Genomic DNA, 18969 nt, shown 5'->3' with positions numbered 1-18969 from the left:
CCAGGGACGAAAATGTCGGCAGGCAGAGGTGCCGGGCAGGCATGAGCACAGCGTGGCCAGGGGCGGGCGGCCCCTGTGGGGCTGAGCAGAGAGACCAGAGGGCACTCAGAAGAGTGGGAGGATCGGGGGGGGAGGGCTGACGATGCTCACAGCCAGTGAGGAGGGGACATGCAGGGGTGGAGGGGACAGGAGCCCGGCGCACACGGCTGCTGTCAGCCCCGCGTCTCCCCCCCAGGCCTCTGTGTGCTCTCTCACTGATGCAGACCCAGGCAGACCCCTCGCGGGGCCGGGGAGGGCGGTGACGGCACCTCCACAAGCTGAGGAGGGGGACTATGACATCGAGGAGACCTCGTCCTCGTGACCACGGTTAACGTCCCCTGGCCTACGGTGACAGCGCCCGTCATGGTGACGGAGAGAAAGGTAGCAAAAGGTGCAACTTGGAGAAGGGAGGGGCCGGGACTCCTGTTCGCCCTCTTCCGGGCCAGCTGCTGGCCTGCGGAAAGCCACCGCGTGTCCAAGCGTCACAGCGGCAGAAGGAGGACCGCCCGGGGGACGGCCGCTCAGATTCCGGGTGGCGCTGTCCCGAGAGGATGCGCACCCTCTGGAAACTCTCCCAGCCGACACCGCCCAAGGGGTGCGCTTCCCCAGGGGAATGCCCCCCGATAAAAGTGGTTTTGGAAAGCAGTCCCAAGGGGGCACGATTCTGTGTGTCTCGGGCAGCACGGAAAATTGAAAAGACCCCTAAACTGCTAGACCAAGACACAGACATTTCCCCCAGCCCTGGGTTAAGGACAGGAAACGCGGGGCTATCAAAGCCGCTGTCACTCGGAGGCGACAACCAAGCCAGGTCCGGGTGACAGATGCCCGCTGGCAAGTCAGGGAAGAAATGAGCCAGGACAGGAAGGAAACAAGGACACGCTGACCCCTGCGTTGGATCTGATGCAGGGAGGGGAGCCTGGGGACCCCCTTTCTCAGACCTGGGGACCCTGGACGCAGGATGCAGGAAGCATCAAGGCCGGAGGCCTCACACGACCCAAACGGCCCCGCACTGGGGCCACAGCAGCGCCGGGCACTGAGCAGACCCGTCTCGCGTACGGACCGCGCCACGGCCCGCAGCCGCGGCTCCCAGGAAGGTGGGCGCCAGCGGGGCGTCACACGCCTCATGAAACCCTTCTGTCTCTTGGTAAAGGAAATACAGTATTAGTGGATGCGGTCTGATGAGCCTCTGAAAATAGTATTTATTTTGCCAAAACCAGAGCACCAAGGGTTCAGGAACATTTCAAGCGGAGATGACACATTTAATTCACAGAGATGACAAAACCTCATTTACGCGGCCCGCTGGGGCACCGAGGGTTGAGAGGGAGTACAGGCCGGACTGGGAGGTCACGGAAACAATTACCGGCTAATGAGCGGGGCCTGGCAGGGCGCACAAGAAGGGCCGGGCAGGTGGCGGGCCTGTCAGCGCAATCCTCGCCCAGGACAAACACGGGACTGGAGGCGTCGTTTTACAAAGAGTAAATCACTGAGTAGGAGAGCGGAAAGTCAGACGCAGAGTAAGCAAAACCGACTTTCGGCAGCCTGGCATCAAAGACGGGCTGTTACGGAGAGGCCGGGGGTGACCACGGACGGCCGCAGGCGCCTCTGAGGGGCCTCTCCAGGGAGAACACGCCCCCTCGGCTCCCAAGGAGAGCCTCTGGGCCCCGGCACTCGGCCCCCACCCCCCGCCCCCCGGGAACAGGACACTGTCCAGGTGCAGGGGACACAGCGCACGGAAGACAGGCTCAGCCTCTCGGACAGCACACGCTAGTTTGAGTACAAAAGCAAACAGAGCCAGACCCTGGTGTGGGGGGCTGCGGCGTGGGGGAGAGGTTAGTAACACCTCTGAAGGGAGGACGGCGAATTCTCAAAAGACGAAACGCTCTTCTTTTCAGGTTCCCACAGGAGAGTCACAGCCCCACTGAGCATGCCGTTGGCAAGAACGCGGAACTCCCACGCTGGATGGGGGAGACCTGACCCCCTCCGTTCGGGAGCCCCCGGAGTGCAGGTGGACTGGGGTGCACGGGGCGCCGGACAGGATTCTTCTGCTCTGTTGAAAGTGCTGGCACGCAGCCGGCCCCGATCCGGCTTACAGGGTGCGCTGCCCACCCTGCCCACCTTCCCCCTAATGAGGCTCAGCAGCCTGCAGGGCGCTCGCGAAGAGGAGGGTGCAGACCCCCCCCCAGGGCCGCCAAGGAGCACCGGGACCCCGGAAGTGACGGAGACAGGGCTCAGGGGACGGGGCTGCCTTCCTGTCACGCGACGATGCAGCCCCCCACGCGTCCCGTCCTCCACACACAACCGGGAAATGGTCACTGGTTCCTCTGAACCCCTTTCCCACAGGCAGGCTGTCACTCTCGTGTTTCGTCCCACCTCCACCTGGCCAGGGCACCCCGAGGGGAGACGGGCTGCCGCCCCGTGCCCCCAGAGAGGCTCCTCTGTGTCCCCCACCCCGAGAAAGGGCTCCCAGTGCCAGTCACAGAACTCCGAGAGAGAACTCGCCAGACACCGGGAAAGCTTTTTCAATTAAAGACATATTTTACTTAAAAAATGTAAATGAGAAAAGTTATCCCATGACAAAAATAAAAGCACTAGTGAAGAATTTCATGACATAGAATTTCTGAAAACTCATGTAATTTTCATATGGAGAGACTCCCAGGGGAAAAGTCCATTTCCCCCCTATTTCCTCCCTGGGAGATCTCGTCCTTCTCTGGAAATGTAATTTTAAGATTAAAAAAATAAACTCATCTCTCGCTCCTCGGTGAGTCACTCCAGGATGCCAGAGGCAGCCCTCTGACTGTCGGAACACCCCCCTCCCCTCTCAGCCCTGGGGCCCGGGGTGGGCCCGGGGTGGGCCCGAGGCAGCCGGGCTCCTGCCCCTGCTCCCCCCACGCACGGCACCACTGCAGCCCCTGTCTGCCCAGCGGCCGGTCCAGGGCCGCGCCTCTCCCCACAAGGCCCTCGGGGTGCTGGGCCAGGGGCGAATCCACAGCCTGCCCACGAGCCTGGCTATGCAGCTCTCCAGGGGTCCGAGCCAGGCTACCTCCGCACGCGCGTCAGAAGCACTCACACGGTAAACGCTGAGCCCGCGCCTGCAACACCCACGAAGTGGACACAGACCTGAGGAAGCGCCTCGGGCTGCTTTCTCCACGAGAACCCCATGACATTGAGCAGGTGGGACGGCTGTCCCTGCTGCCTTGACTTTCTTCCCCCAAGCAGGGTCCGTCTGGCCACGCCCACAGAGGCAGTGGCTCCCTGCGCACACCTGCGCACACCTGGGCACCTGCCTGTCCCCGTCCTCAAAGGCCCGCCCAAGGCGGCGGGCATCAGCGGGCGAGAAGGCAGATGTGGCGGGGTTGGGGGGGGGGATCTGCAGGAGTCTGTGCACAAGTCCCGCGCCCCAAGAGAAACAGGCAGAGGACCCCCGACATGGGAGACCCACTGGGAGGAGCGCAGGAAGCAGCAGGCGATGGAGGGCGACGAGGAGGGGACGGAGAGGACACGGAGGCCTGACACGGAGGCCCGGGCCGGAGCCGCCCCGGGCTGGGTGGGCAGGCCTGAGGGGCAGGCCCGTGCCCCGGCAGGAGGAGGACTGGGCAGACTCGGTGCACGCCCACGGAGACCCCGCCCCCCAGGCCAGCTGGAGAGACTCTGCCTCGGCCCGGAGCACCTGGGTCCCGCCTGAGGCCTGCACGGGAGCCCCCACCTCTGGTTCTCTGTGTGTGTCCTTAATGCACCTCTGCCGGCCACCTGGCTGGGCCTCTCGGTGTCACCCAATGCTGAGGAGTTCTCAAGGGATCAGCAACTCATTGGACAGCGACCTGACCCACCCAGCAGGTCCCTGTGTCCCAGAAAGGGTGCTGCCCCTTCACAGGGGAAGATGCTCCCCATGGGGGCGGTGGGGGGCAGGGGGGTCTGGCCATGCACTTATCACCGGCTCACTGTAAACATGCCATCTGTAAAGGAGCAAGGAGCTCAGGAGTGATCGTGACCGATGGGCTGGCAACACGGAATCTCCGAGTGGGAGGCTCACGTGCGTTCGTTTGCAGTACCTCGTGCATTTTTGTTACCTGCCTTTGAGAAGCCACCACAATAAACACAAATTTCACTTAAAAACAGCCCCGCTGCAGTTTCTGTTCACTCAAGATAGAGGCCCCGGAAACCATGACAGAGAGAAGTTTCAGCAACGGATTGCAAGGAGCGCTCAGCTCCCCACCCAGCCCTCGGCCCCGGGACGACCTCGCCGGCTGCTGCAGGGGAGGTGGGACGGTGGGAGGGTAAGTGCCCGGCACTCCCAGCCTAGATGCACCCGAATGGGACACTGCAGGAAGGGCACCCTGTAACCTGGAGCTCATCCGCCGTCTGCTGAGCCACTGGGTCATCCTCATGTCCATCCTACGGGCCTGGAGAAACCACGGCGGCAGCAAGGAGAAGGGCCAGCTGGGGACCGCGTAATCGGCCAGACGATCTCGGGGTAACAGACCGCTCCTCCGGGGAACAGCATGAGCCCCGTTTTAATAGAAAAGGAATCATTTCAAAGGAAAACAGAGGAAGACGCGACCGTCACCTGGTTTCCCAGACGTGGCGGCACCTTTGCATTTAATCTGGAATGGCGACCCCACAAAATGGGTCACGTCACAATGTCTGGGAACCCTGTGAAAATGTCATTTTCAAAAACGAATTCCTCTTCCTGCGTTCGACCCAATCAGATGCTGGGATTGCTGTTCTCCCCTGACCATTAATACTGGAGAGAAGACAACGTATGCTTAAAAAAAAAAAAAAAGTGGTGGCCCTAAGAATCAATCACGGCACCTAAAGGCTGCCCGGGCAGGGCCGGAACCTGCTGTGTTTTAATAAGATGTGCCTTTCATAGCCTTTTCCTTTGCCCTTTACTTCCACCCAAATTCAATGCACCGTGCTGAATGTGTAGGATTTCTCAGGGGAGAAAAATAATTCTACTTGAATTATAAAAGTGTCACATCCACAGCTCACGGAGACGAATGCCGCTCGGCTGCTCCCCGGAATTATGCCGCCTGGCTCGGCGCTCCGCTCCCAGCCGGCGTGGTGCCGGCAGCACCGCTGACGGATGCCGTGGGGCCAGCGGCGGCCGCGGGACGGGGCCTCGGGCTGTGCCTCCCTCCCGGGGCCCCTCGGCGCCCGGGTCCGCCCCTGAACACACTCTGCTGTGACCTCCCCACGGCCCAGCGGTGACGATCTGAGTGCTTCTGAAACGCGAATTCTCGTGAAGCCCGCGACTCCATCAACAGGTACACAGACACAGTTCATTCCACCCTAGGGGTCTGCAGGCCAGCTTTAGCGAGATTCTGCAATCACACGACATCGCGGTGCCCACGATTTCTGGAGCTCGCGGGCGAACCACGCCTGTTGCTCACAGCGCCGGCGACGCGGTCCCCGGTGAAACCCTTCCCGGGCCTACGGAGGGCCGGGCTCCTCGCGGGCCTCGGCGTGGGGTGCCGGCATGCAGCCGAACACCAACCCCGGATGAAGGCTTCAGCTGCCCTTTCTGTCCGCCCGGCAGTCCGGGCCAGGGACGGTGGAGGCACCGGTCACACGAGGTCACAGATGCGCTGGCGCTCCGTGACCAGAGGCCACACCAGCGCTCCCGCTAGCGGCTGCCGGCCCCTCCCTGCTCCCGGCAGGAGGAAGCCCCGCCTGCCCTCCCCGACTTCCTCCAGCCGCCTCCTGTCCAAGGAGGGAGTGCACCTCCTGTCCAAGCAGGTCCGTCGGGGCTCTCCGTGAGGACGGTGGCAGCCTCGAGGAGAAAGGCCGTCACTCTTCATGCTCCAGGACCACACACAGTGAGAAAACGGGGAGCCCCCACCACCGCGGCCCCCTTCCCCTCGAACAGAAAGAAGGAACAGACCCCAGGGTGAGGCCGCGCTTCCACCGCTGGACCGAACCCCACTTCACGCGTGCACCCGTGCCCCTCCTTCTGTGTGGCGCTAACGGGAGCTGGGTTTGGGTGACCAGAAGACCGTGGTGTCCCAGTAACACCGGACGCCCAGCAGCGGCAGTGCCCTGGCCGTGAGCCCCTTCACCGCTGCACTGTGTCTGCCGCGCCTCTGGCCTCAGAGCCCGCTTGTCCGTGTCCCCCAGGTAACGTGCCAGGACACCGACCGACGCGGCACTGAATGTGCAGACCGGGGTGGAAAGAACTGACCTCTGGCAGGGCTGAGCCTCCTCGTCCATAACATGAAAATGTCTCTCCATTTATTTAGATGCCACTAGAGGCTTCTGCAACTTGTCATCAAGAGGCCTCAACCCACCGAAATTCAAAACACGAGAAGAACCCAGACGGCCTGTGGCAGGTGCGTGCATAAATACCCGTCCACAAGGGGGTGCCCGTGAGCCCTCTCGGGTCTCACTTGGCTGCGCCCTGGTCGCCCCAGAAGACCCTGGTCGGCTGGCCAAGCTGCTGGAGGCCGGCAGACGCCCCCGTCTTCCCCAGAACCCTCTGGGGAGGGGCTCCATGGGCAGCGGCAACCTGGACGTCCCGGAGAACAGCCGCGGGACGTGGGCGTGGATGTGGCCATCAACGACCCGGCCACTACAGCGCAGACTTCACGGGGTGGTGTTTTCTGCCCGCGCCTTCAGAAAGCTTTCCCGTCGTTACCGTGAACAGACCCCGCGGGGCTCTGGGAGGATCACAGGAGATTACCGGCATCAAAGGCTTTGAGGCCTGAGAGGGCGGCGCAGCTACCGGGGATTAGGGTTACGCCCGGCTCCACCGCCATCTGGACAGAAGCCGCCGGGCCGGGCAGCGCTCCCCAAACTCTCAGGGAGCTCCCACCGCGTTACGTAACCGCGCCTCCCACCAGCGGCCGCCAGCCCGCGGCAGCGCTAAGGACACTCCGGACGAGGGGCAGAAACTGGACGTGGTCCTAAGGTCGCAAGAGAAGGTCGTGCGGTTAGAAGTGGCAGGGGACACATGTGGTGAGGACGCCCGAGAGGGTGACAAGCCCCCAGGGAGGACGCGCCAGCTGCACAGGGGCAGGCCTCCTGCGGCGGCGGACAGGCGGAGGTTCCCGCGGGGGTCCCCGTCTCGGGAGACACCGCCCCCGCATCTGCGCTCCCGCCCAGCTTTGTCTATTTCTGAGGGCGTCTCCGTCACACGGCTGCTCCGGCCAAAGACCGTGAAGTGGTGGTGGCCCCGTCCTCCCCCCACGTCAGACCCACCCCCACAGCCTGTGAGTCGCACCAGCCAGCCCCCGTCTCCCTGGAACCCGTCACCAACAGCACAGCCAGCCTCCGGTCCTCAGCCAGGCAGGGGCTGCCCCCCAGACCACCCCAGGGGCACCCGGCGAGGTGGAGACATTCCTGGTTGCTGCACTGCGGGGCACAGCTCGTGCGCAGGGGCCAGGGACTCCGCTGAGCACTGTCGCCAGCGCCCGCAACCGCACGCCGTCCGCCCAAACGCCCGCAGTGCCGTGCGGGGGACCCCAGCTCCAGCCCCCACGCCGTGGTCCCTCACCTGGAGTCCACCAGGGCCTCTCTCCCCACGGCTTCCCCTCGACCCCCCCACCTGTCCTTCAGACAGCAGCCCAGACGGCCCCGGAAAAGCCAACTCGGACCCGACCGAGCTCTCTCCAGGGGCTTCCACGGACCCTGGGCAGGCCCCCCCCCACACCCAGACCCGCCCGTCCACTCTCTCCCCAGTCCTGGCGTGGCCACTGCCCCTGCCCAGCCTCAACCACGGATCCTCCTGTCATTCCTGAAACCCACGAACACCCCGCTGCTGCCGCCTCTACCTGCAGCTTCCCCCACCTCACGCTGTCTTGGTGTGACTCCTCCTGAACCCCAGACTGCTCCCGAGCCCCCCGGCCCCCGACTCACCACCCTGTGCACCCAGGGAGGTGTGAGACGCGCAGGCCCGCGGCTCGCCTGGGGCACCTGGACCCGGGCCGGCTGCCTCTCCGGCCCGGCCTCACCCACTGGCCCGGGCCCCCTGACATCCGTGCCGTGTCCACGTCGACCCCTAGCGCAGGGCGGGCGGTGCCCCAGGAAAGTCACATTCGGGTCCTAACCCCCGGCCCCGTGCGTGTGTCCTCGTGTGGACACGGGGTCTGTGGAGATGCGACCAAGTTACACGAAGTCACAGGAGAACAGCAGGGGAAGGCAGAGACGGAGACGGGAGGGAGGTCTCCGTCAGCCAAGGAGCACCCGAGGGCCGCGGGCCACCGCGCGGCTCGAGGAGGGGGACTCGGAACAGAGCCTTCTGCAGTGCGCCGTCAGGGACCCCACGTCTGTGTCCCCTCCGTGTGGTGTGTTGACAGCCCACCACCCAGGGTGACGGTGTCAGGAGGCGGGGCCCTTGGGACGTGGGTAGAATGAGGTCACAGGCTGGGGGGGGGGGCTCTCACGTCCTTATAAGGGCCACGAGAGCGCTTGCTTCCCGACTGCGCTCTGCCACGCGAGGGCGGAACGAGAGCCTGCCATCTGCACCCCAGAAAGGGTCCTCACCGGAACCCGGCCGTGCTGGCGCCCGGACCCGGGACCCCAGCCTCGGGGACCACGAGAAGTGTGTGTCTGCTCCCCACATGCCCCCGTCCGCGGGGCTCTGCGCCCCCGGCCCCAGGAGACGCGCGCCCCGGAGCAGCGGCGAGGGGACTCGTGCCTGGAAGAAGCCACTGAGCAGGTGGCCCTTGTCCCAGCACTCCCCGGGGACTGTCACCCTTCCGAGCTTGGCGTGCTCCCTTCGCTTCCTGAAGTCTGCCCCCCCCCCCCCCCGTGTTAGCAGAAGAACTCTCCAGAAGGGCTGGCTGGCTGCTGATTCTCGCCCAAGCTGCCAGCCCGCTCAGCTGTCAGATGCTCTGGCTGGACGAGCCCTCCCCCGCACAGATGCCACGGCCTGGAAGGCCGCCATCCCCGCCACCTCACCCCCGTCCGCTCGGGGGAGGAGAGGCTGGCCAGCGAAGCCCCAGCCGGTGTCAAAGTCACCCCAGGGTCAGTGAGCACGCGGACAGCGCCCCCAACCGCCCGGGAAAGAGGAGAGAGACAGGGAGTGAAGACGGTGCTGGGCTGCTCGCCCTCGCGGCTGCAGGAGGCTCCAGACTGCGTGCCGGTGGGCGGAGGTCCCACACCCCTCGGGGCTGGCCTCTCCCCGTCTGGGCTGGAGGTGGGGGGGCTCCGCAGGGCTCTCGTCACCGGGCCTGACTCGGCCACCGGCCCCATGCCAGGAGAAGCCGAGGTGATGTGCGCAGAGAGACGGCTCCCGAAGGGGGGCTGGCTCCCCAGCCACACGAGGCTGCAGCCGCGTCCCCGAGTCCCACTCGGCGCAGAGCGGAACGGCATCGCGGACAGAACCAGGGCTCCTTGGCCCCAAGGCCAGGCGGTCACATGGAGCACAACTCCCAGAGGGGGTCCCTGGTCCCAGGGAGGCTCACGGCCGCGGCCATGACCTCCACGGCACGTCAGAGCCCCTGCCAGCCCGACACCCCCAGCCGACCAGGCGGCCGCGCGAGGGCCCGCCGCCCAGAGAGGGCTCAGCCGAGGGGGCTCGCGGGAACAAAGACGAGACGCGGTCTCGGTGCCCAGAAACCGGAAACGCGCTCAACGGGGTGCGGTAACAGCCACGAGGTAGTGGGTGGCCTTGCGGACCACGTTCTGGAAAATGCGAAGGGACGGAGGCACACACACGCGGAGAACAAAAGTTGCTGAAGTGCACTGGGGTGAGCGCACGTCCATCTCCACGCCCGTACACCGGCACCCCCTCACCCCGCACCTGTACGTCTCTCTCACACACACACACACGCTCACACACACACTCACACACACACACACTCTCACACACACACACACACACACACACACACACGAGACAGCTGGAGCAGCACAAGCACACACTTCCACAGACAAAACGCAACCTCTGTGGGGGGGGGGGGGGATGACAAGAAATTCTTCTGTTTCTTAATTAGACTTCGGGACTTCCACTTTTCTAACAAGACCCCCTGTTACATGGAGAACCGGGAGCAGGCGCACAGGGAACGGCCACTGCGTCTGTGGGCCCTGACGAGGCTGCCCAGCCCCGGGGCCCCGAAGGCAGCCGTGACACGGTGGTGGGGGCAGGGGCGCCGCCGAGAGGGAGCCCGCCGTCCGGTCGGAAGGTACCTGTGCCGCCCAGTTCCCTCACCTGCAAGGAAATCCTTGTACTATTTCAGGCCCTTACTTGGCATTGTCCCTAACGCATTCAGACGGTTTTCCCTGAGGACAAAAAAAAGAATTCTAGACTTACAGACCTGGGAGGGGCAGTGCCCCAGATGGCAGCTTAGAAAGAGTCAAAAAGCAAGGAAAACCGGTGAGGTAGAATTTGGGATACAATAGTATAATATCATTTCGAGTCAGGGTATTATTTTTATGGAAATAAACGTCGCCCTTCTCAGCAGGCAACCTTCAGCCGACAGCTGCATTTTTGTGGCCACAATACAGCTCGTTCCCAACACAGGCCCTTCCGGTGACGATGGGACAGGAGTGGCGTCACCAGATGGTGAGAAGGGGAGCCACGGGAAGGCCAGCACCCCAGGGACGCCCCCCAGAGGGGCAGCCAAACCCTCCCCATCCAGGTGCCGAGCCCAGCGGCAGGGCTGGGGGGCGGGGTCCTCGAATTCAACCCCGCTTCTCCCCGGTCTGATCCACTGGGCCGCGGGGACCGTCTCCGAGTGCCGGGGGCCCAGGGCTTTCCGGGCGGCGGATGGACGCGGGAAAGGAAGGACACTCGCCTGCCCCACGGGACTGGAGCAGCGGGCAAGAAACCCTAAGGCGTGTTAAAGAGCCGTGTTTCTCAAACGTGGGCCGAGGCTCGGTCACGGTCAGGAAGTAAACGGAGTGTTTGTCCACCAGTGGTTTTTTAGTGGCACAGTCGTTCGGAATAGACCGAAAGATGTTTAGAAGAGAACAAAAACTGCCAAGTGCATCACACGGGCAGAGGTGAGAATGTACACAACACGCACACGCGTGCGATTCACGCGATTCACGCGATTCACGTTCAGCTGCACCGGCTCCTGGTCCCAGCGACCAGGCGCCGCACCTGCGCATCCCTGCTCCAGAGAGAGGTGTCAGCTCTCGGGCTGGGCAAGCGCTTTCCCACAGCATCTGTAAGACGACGGGCGTTTCCCGAAACGACACCCTGCAAGGACACTGAAGGGGAAGGTAGGAGCAGAGGCGACTGCCGGGAGACACCGGGGCATGGGGCCAGGTTGTCCCGTGGAGGGCTCCCCTCCTAGGAGGGGGTCGGCCCTCAGCAAGGGCGGTGTGCCGGCACGGCCACGCCGGGAGGGGGGCCCTGAAGACTGCTCAGGCCCCGGGAGACCTCAGGCATCCCTCTCCCCCAGGGCAGCAGGGTGGGAACAGGCCATCCCAGGGGGCGAGGAGAATGGGAACACGGGAGCAGACGCCCCGCTGTCCTGCACAGGTGGAAGGCATCCCGGAGGACGAAGACGGGACACCGTGTGCTGGGCTGCGCCGGAGGCCTGACGGAGGCTGCTGGGGCACCGCTGCCCCGATTCTGGCCAACCCGACCGCGCCAGTCCCCCCGGCTTCCCCGCGGGCATGGAGAGCAAGGTCAGAACCTCTGGGCCTCACAGCAAAGACACAGCCACACCGGGTTCCAGAGCCCTGCAGAGGGAGGACAGCGGCCCTGCCCTGTGCAGCGTGCACGGCCAGGCTCTCCGCAAAGCCGATCTGCGGCCCGCCGCCCAGGCGAGGGTGACACAGGGTGTGCGGTGCGGCTCTCTCCCAGCCAGCACGGAGCCCTGGGCGCAGCCGGGGCGCGAGGAGGGCCTACCTTCACCCGGACGGTCTGGTCCGACAGGCTGCTCATCATGGTGCTGATGGAGCGGAACAGCTGCAGGAGCGACTCCCGGAAGTCGGCCTCACCCTTGTTCTCGTAGAGCCTGCGGAGGACAGAGCGCGCTGGGGGGCGGCCGCCGCAGGGGCGCACGCGGGGGTGCGCGGCCCCCTCCGCCACGGCCCCGGGAGGTGCCTTCGGGTGGCAGGATAGACTGTGAACGGTTTCAAGGGTCTCTGAAACTCGGGTGGGGGGTGGGGCTTGGAGATCACCATGCTCTGCCCCGCCCCCCGCCCCCTACAGAGACAGGCCACCACCTCAGAGAAGCTGAGGTTTTCATCCCACTAGGGTTTGGTCTTCTCATGGTAACGTAGTGCACTTTACAAGTCAGCAACATGGGGAAAGGGAGGGAAGGAAGGGAAAGGAAAGGAAGGCAAAGGGGAAGGAAGGATGAAGAAAGTCAGCTGTAAGCCGAACCCACAGACATGACATTGCTGACACGTTGGTGTGTTTCCCGACGGTGTTTTTAAACCTACGATGTCACGTGATTTGATGCTGAGTCACAGAGACACTTAATCACCTAAATGTGACACAATCTTATCACCGTTTGAAAATGATATCACAAGCTCAAAACTATTGTAGAAATGCTACTATACAAACATGTCCGCCACAGAATCAGTGCCGATGGGAAAACTTTTAAGAGGTGGACCGAGTTCCACACCTGGGAAATGAGGAGGTAGCGCGTCAGACCCATGGATGCAAAGACACATTGCTAATTGTAAGTAAGTTTCAGCTATGAGTTATTCATTAATAATGAATAATGAATGGCTACTCAAGCTACTCAGCTACTTCAGGTTGCTGTGTTACTAAGAGGCCACGCATTTGCATTTTAAAATCTTGCGACTCAGGTGCTTTATTAAAAGAGACTAGTTTCCTGCCCAATTAAAAGTATGCCATACCTGAAAACTTACGTACAAAGGAAAATTTTGTAAACTAAGAGATAATTAATTACCCTAGAGGTGGTTTTTTATTTAAATCATTTCCACTATGAAGCAACAAATTCTGTCTAAATTGGGGAATTGCAATGTTGTGTATCTGTTTTGCAAAGGGTGTTCAAAAAAGAAAAGGGGTTGGTGTCGGTGGAGTCGAAATGAAAACCTCCGTAAAGCAGAGTGGAGTTCTCATCCGTCTCCGGGATAACGACCGGTGTTTGGAAAGGGCAGGGAGAGGGCCCCAGGCCACACTGCAGACTCCGTCCGTGCTGGAAACCCTGGAGAACCAGAGGCCAACTAACGCAGGTGGAGGCCTGCCAGGGCGGCCCACAGCCCGGACGCAGCGTAGCCTCCGCAGAGGAAGGGGGTCGCCCCCGTTCTCTGCCTACGAGGGGAAGGACAAGCCACCTAAAGATGTGCGCATCACCTGGAGCTTTGTACACACACACACACACACACACACACACACGGTCCTGCACTCGAGCAAAAATCACTGAGCGCAGCATGAGACCAAACCAGTGGCCCCATCGAAGAAGAAGAGCAGCCGACAGAGATAGACCCACAGGTGACCGAGACACTGCCATTAGCTAACTAGAATGCCAAGTAAATATAATTATTATATTATTTTAAAACAAAGAGGAAAAGGCAGAGAAAGGAAAAGATGGGAATGTGGGAAAATAGAGCGATGGAGAGAACGGACGATTAGATGGGAAATTTTAGTAGAGAAAAAATCAAACGAAAATTCTAAAACTATAAACCACAACAACTAAAATTCAGAAGACATTATACAGGTTACATTTGGATCACAGAGCAAAAGGTGGAGTTAACGAAACGGAAGCCAATCAACAGGAAAAGAAACAAACCCTGAGATGGAGAACGCAGGTGTCAGGGGAGCGTAGGGTACCGTGTCGAAAATGATTGCATCTCAGATGAAAGCGAGAGATGAGAGGGAGCAAACGCGGCACTAGAATGGATAACGGCCGAGAGTTTTCCAGTGTTAGTAAGAGACATCCATCCACCATTCGAGAAGCTCTGAAAACCCAGCGGAGTGAGGCAGGCTCCTAAGAAACCGGGAGTCGCCCGGCCGGTGGAAAGAGGAAGCTGAGACAGCTGGCCGAGCCAAAGGGCAGAACCACGGAGCCACTAACAGCCAGCTGACCGGGACTCCCCGACCAAGGACACCCAAGGGCAAGTGGTTCCGACTGCCTTAGTCAGGGAGACCGGTAACAAAACAAACAAGCAAAAATTCCAGCGAGAGTAACAATCTAGGAAGTGAAACTAACCAGAGGCCCGCCCCAGAGCGCATTAGACCAACATTAGACCAAGGACACCATGAAACCTGACACCACAAGTAGGAGGGGCCTGGGGCCAACTCTGTGACGCTTCAGGAAAAGACCACGTTAGAAACTAAACCCTCCCAGCCAGAAGGCAGAGCCAAAAGTCGGGGCCACGAAGCTTGGAGACAACTGCCCCCCGGAGAACACATCAAGCCCCAAGAACGAACTGACCACGCCCACGGGGACGCGATCTTCTCACTCCTTTACAGTGGCCCCCCTGGGCTCCTCCTTTCTCTCCACCCGAGCAACACCCGCTCTGTGCTCGCGCCAACGTGCCCCGGAAATCTCGCCCGGGCAAATCGAGAACCCGGAGGTCATCTGACACCAGAGAGGTCCGGGGCCACGGGGCGCAGGGCCGGCCCCCGGTGTGGAAGCGGTCTGGTGACAGTCGGATAAATAAAAAAGCAAAGTATTCCTGTGCGATCCACAGTAACACTGCCAACCTCCTAACCACAGAGAGTGAGGAAACGGCAGAAGCGGCTACGGAAAAAGGGAAACACCACTCCTTTCTACGACGCAACACTGAGTGCGAGAGCGGGCTTCTCGCCAGAAATTACAGAATGCAAAGGGGGGCGGAATCATATCTGGGGGAGAAAACGACTGCCCCTCCGGCATTCCACCGGAAATGGAAATATCCCCCGGACACAAAGGTCGAATAAATGACGCGAGGCCCCTTTCTGTAACGAAAGGGGGGTGTCCCCGGGCTCCCCTCCTGGTTTCACCAGATAGAGCAGAGAGGCCCTCCACCGGCCCCCAGCGAGGGGCGGAGGAGGAGGAGGAAGCCAGAGGCGGTCCACGCACACACGGTCGAATAAACCCCAGTCGCGTTGTAAGTATTCGTTAACAAGGAAGGACAAGATCTTTATCTACAACCCGTATCTTAGATTCGTTACCCGGGGAAATAACGGCAAGATGACAGGCCCTGCGGCAGCTTACTCATGATCAATAACTAATTATGCACAACGCCGACGCCAGACAAGCGGCAGAGCCTCCGCAAAGCACGGAGACGCAGAGGGGAACACAGCGGTGAGGGGCTCTGGCAACCCCATTCTGAAGGTCTGATCAGATGCACGCCTCTGCCGGCTCTCCCGTGAGTGCGATCCGCCCACGCACAAGACACAGGCGAACGAAAACCCGCCAGAAGAGCGCCCCCCACACCCCGCCCTCCTGCTGTCAGGAATCTGCCCGGGTTCCCCAGGAGCCCAGCGCCTTTGGGCCAGAGCTTTCAACCTGCCGTTCCCACTTCAAAACAAAATGACCTTTCTGAGCAAGACCGCAGGCAAGGGTGCGCGCGGCGAGAGAGCCAGCAGACAACAATGCCAGGCTTCAGCATTCCACCTCTTTGTTCTGCAGAAGACTAATTACGACCGTCAATTACCCCGGAGTTTTACAGAGCTGCTACATCCCGTGAAAAGACAGCAGACCGTTTTGGAAGAAGAAAGAGGGGGAAAAAGAGCTCCGGAGTGGATTCCAACGGCCAGAAGAAAAACGCGCTTGTCAACTCCAGCTGTGAGCACAGCTGCTCCCTCCCGGGGCACGGAATGTGCCGCGGCCCAGACGGGGAGAGCGGGGGACCGTCCCGCCCCCACCGCTGAGGACGGCACACCGGGGCCTCCTCGTCAGGCGCCAGACGGGGTGGACATCTGTGGAGGGCACAGGGCCACTTTCCCTCGGGGCGGCCTAGACCAAACGGGAGTCTCCTTCCACCCAGAGCGAACGTCCTTGCTGTCCCGATGCGGCGCCCCTGAATGGCGGGGCGGGGGGGGGGAGGGGTGCCCGCCGGAGAGAACAGGACGTGACGGACGTCTGTCTGTGGCCCTGTCCTCCGTGACTTTAGGGCCATGGTTTCCCGGCCACAGGATCCCTGAGACACTAAACCTCCGTTCTGCAGACTCAGACTGCAGGTTCCAATGTAAGGAGCAGCACCCTCTCTGCGCAGCGTGACTACGGCTGTGTTCTGGGTGTCGAGGAGGCGTCTGTCCGTCTGTGCACTCCGGATGTACCACAGGCAGCCACAGCGCACACTCAGGAAATGTTGGAGAAAAGAGTGAGACCGCTGGATGACTCCAGTCTGGGATACAGTCTGGGCTGCAAAGCTCATGAAGTTCTCATGGAGGAACGGACAGAGGAGGGAGGGAGGGAGGTGGGGAGGGAGCCCACTCGTCAACACCCCCAGGGCCCTGACCCTGTAGTACCCACTCAGATGAGGAACACCAGGTCAGGAACCCCAACCCTGGGCACTGCCACGGCTGCTTCTCGTTCTGACCGTTCGTCCTTTTTGTCTTCTGGGAGGAGGGGACACCGTCTGGTTGGGGTCAGGCCTGCCTCCTGCCGGGGCCCCTCCGGGACAGAGGCTGGCACCAGGGCCACAGCCGGGGCCAGCGGCCTGCTGCCAGGCCCGAGAACAGAGGCGGTCCTCAGGAGGCCAGACGCAGGGCCCATCCGGGGTCCCAGACAAAGGTGTGCTGGGTGTCTCCCTCCCACGGGTCGCTCCGGGCTCCAGAGACATAAAGCCGAGACACTGGGGGCCAGGAGTCTCCGGGACTGACTCTGACTCCCGAGCTAACGGGGCAGGGAAGACTCTGAGAAGCCCGAGGAAGGAGGAGGTAGCAACCCCGACCTCGACCACGTCAGAAACGCTGTAAGCTGCCCGGCAACAGGAATTCTGGGTGAGAGGAATGAAGGAGGGTGTGCTAATTGCCTATCCTGCCTCTCTCACTGCTGCCCACACTCGCTGCTTTACTTAAGGAACTCCGACTCCGTGGAAAGCACCCGTGAGCCCGTCTAAAAATCCCTTCCGAAGCCCTCCGCAGCTGGGGCGCGCCGGTGACACCCTCTGGGTGACGGGAAAGCACGTGACTCTCTGCAGGGACTGGGGAGAGCGCTTTGAAGGAAGAGAGGCTGGGAGAGCCCTCTCCCCCTCCCCCCCGCCCTGTCCGCTGCCAGGGACGCAGTCCTGATGCCAGGAGGGGCAGGAGCCCCCTTGGGGCCATGAGGGAAAAGAAAGACCCTCAGGATGGGGTGGTGGGAAGATGAAAGGGGCCGAGGCCACGGGGAAAGCTCGGGGCAAAGGCGTGAGCTCCAGACTCGTCCTCTCAGAAGGAAGGAAGGAAGGAAGGAAAACAGGAAGGAAAACCTCGTCTGGTAAAGGTTCTAGGCTTTCCTGAGACATGCGGCAGCCATATCCCCAACCACTCTGCAATCAGACTCGAGAACTTCCATCCCATTTCTAAGGCCATCCGCACGCTGAGACGGAAAGAGATGGAGGAGACGGACATTATCTGCTCCCGGTCCATGCGGGGGCCCCGTCTTTCCCACGCGGCGCTGTTTTGTGCGAGGTCGCAGCATTCACTGCACCAGCAGGAACGCGCTCGCCGCCCGTACACGCTTCTGCGTGCTGACCTCTGCGTGAGAGGGAGCATCGGCAGGGAACTAGGAAAGGGGACCCGCGTCAGCCCACCCCCGATTCGAGGTCACACTGATCACAAGCTGCCCAGGATCATTATTTCTTCAAAGGAAACAAGGCCAAATCAGTCACACGTCACCCAACTGTTCCAGTCGTTCAAGTCATCCTCGCACCCGAGTGTAGCTTTTGGTTTAGTGCAATTAAAGATTTGAAATGACTGGGGCAACCGCCCCGGCTGGGGTGGCTCAGTGGACTGAGTACCGGCCCGCGAACCAAACGGTCACAGGTCAGTTCCCAGTCAGGGCACACGCCTGGGTTGCAGGCCAGGTCCCCAGTAGGGGGCGCGCAAGAGGCAACAACATACCGATGTTTCTCTCCATCTCTTTCCCCCTCCCTTCCCCTCTCTAAAAATAAATAAATGAAATCTTAAAAAAAAAAATGTCTAGGGAAACACGCACTAGCAAGACTGAAGGTGGCAAGTTCATTTCAACAGAACTAGTTTTACTGAAGAAAATAAAATGCGGGAAGACAAAACCTTTCACATCTGAGAGTGACGAAGTCAATGGCTCTGGCCCTTAAGGAAAGAGAAGGCTTCCGTCCAAATCAAGGTCCGTTCCTATCCGTAATAAACAAAATAATAGCGCGTGTCTTTGACACTCCGGCCAAGGATCAGAGCCCAGCGCCCTCCGACCTTGAGCCTCCGTCCATAAACGCGTGGTGTCACGATTGCTGCTGCCATCAGGAGAACTCTGGGGGAACGAGAGCAGTGGACCCTCTGACCAGCAACACGGGGACCGCAGTCACTGATCGGTGGCCACACCCCCGTGTGTGACGGCACAGCTCCACGCAGGCGAATGACGGGTTCCTCTGGCTGTCTGGGAGCCGTGGCGTGCACTGGGTTGGATTCCGAACACCCCCACCTCCCCCCGGGCCCTTCTGGAGAAGGCTCCCCCAGGCGAACGAAGACCCCGTGCTGGGCAAACAGGCGGGAACAGAAGGAGGTGCCCACTGGCTCAAGCCCGTTTCCCAGCTTTCGCTGAGGCTTCCGGAGCGCCACGCTCGTACAAGGAGACACGGCTGTCTGACTCCGAGGGACGCTGGTCCACGGACTCTCTCTCTCTGCGTGTTCAGAGCTCCCTACGGAAGCGTCGGCCTCGCAGAACCGACACGCACCGGCGTCGTTCCCGCACGTCACCCAAAGCCACCAGCGTCACTCCCCCACGTCACCCAACGCCACCAGCGTCACTCCCCCACGTCACCCAACGCCACCAGCGTCACTCCCCCACGTCACCCAACGCCACCAGCGTCACTCCCCCACGTCACCCAACGCCACCAGTGTCACTTCCGCACGTCACCCAACGCCACCAGTGTCACTTCCGCACGTCACCCAACGCC

General features: G+C 61.5%; 1 protein-coding gene across 2 annotated transcripts in view; it reads right to left on the bottom strand.

Moving 5' to 3' along the window:
• Nucleotides 1-18969, bottom strand: part of DOCK1 (dedicator of cytokinesis 1) — a 345843-nt gene that overhangs the window by 246533 nt on the left and 80341 nt on the right. For both annotated transcript variants that reach the window (XM_045853767.1, XM_045853768.1), the window contains exon 23: nt 11837-11945. In XM_045853767.1, the coding sequence (XP_045709723.1) occupies nt 11837-11945 (109 nt within the window). The remainder of the gene's footprint in view (nt 1-11836; nt 11946-18969) is intronic.

This window comes from Phyllostomus hastatus, unplaced genomic scaffold (assembly GCF_019186645.2).
Source record: "Phyllostomus hastatus isolate PE091 unplaced genomic scaffold, TTU_PhHast_1.1 phas_scaffold_1066, whole genome shotgun sequence".
Classification (NCBI taxonomy): domain Eukaryota; kingdom Metazoa; phylum Chordata; class Mammalia; order Chiroptera; family Phyllostomidae; genus Phyllostomus; species Phyllostomus hastatus.
This window is presented reverse-complemented; position numbering and strand designations above follow the sequence as displayed.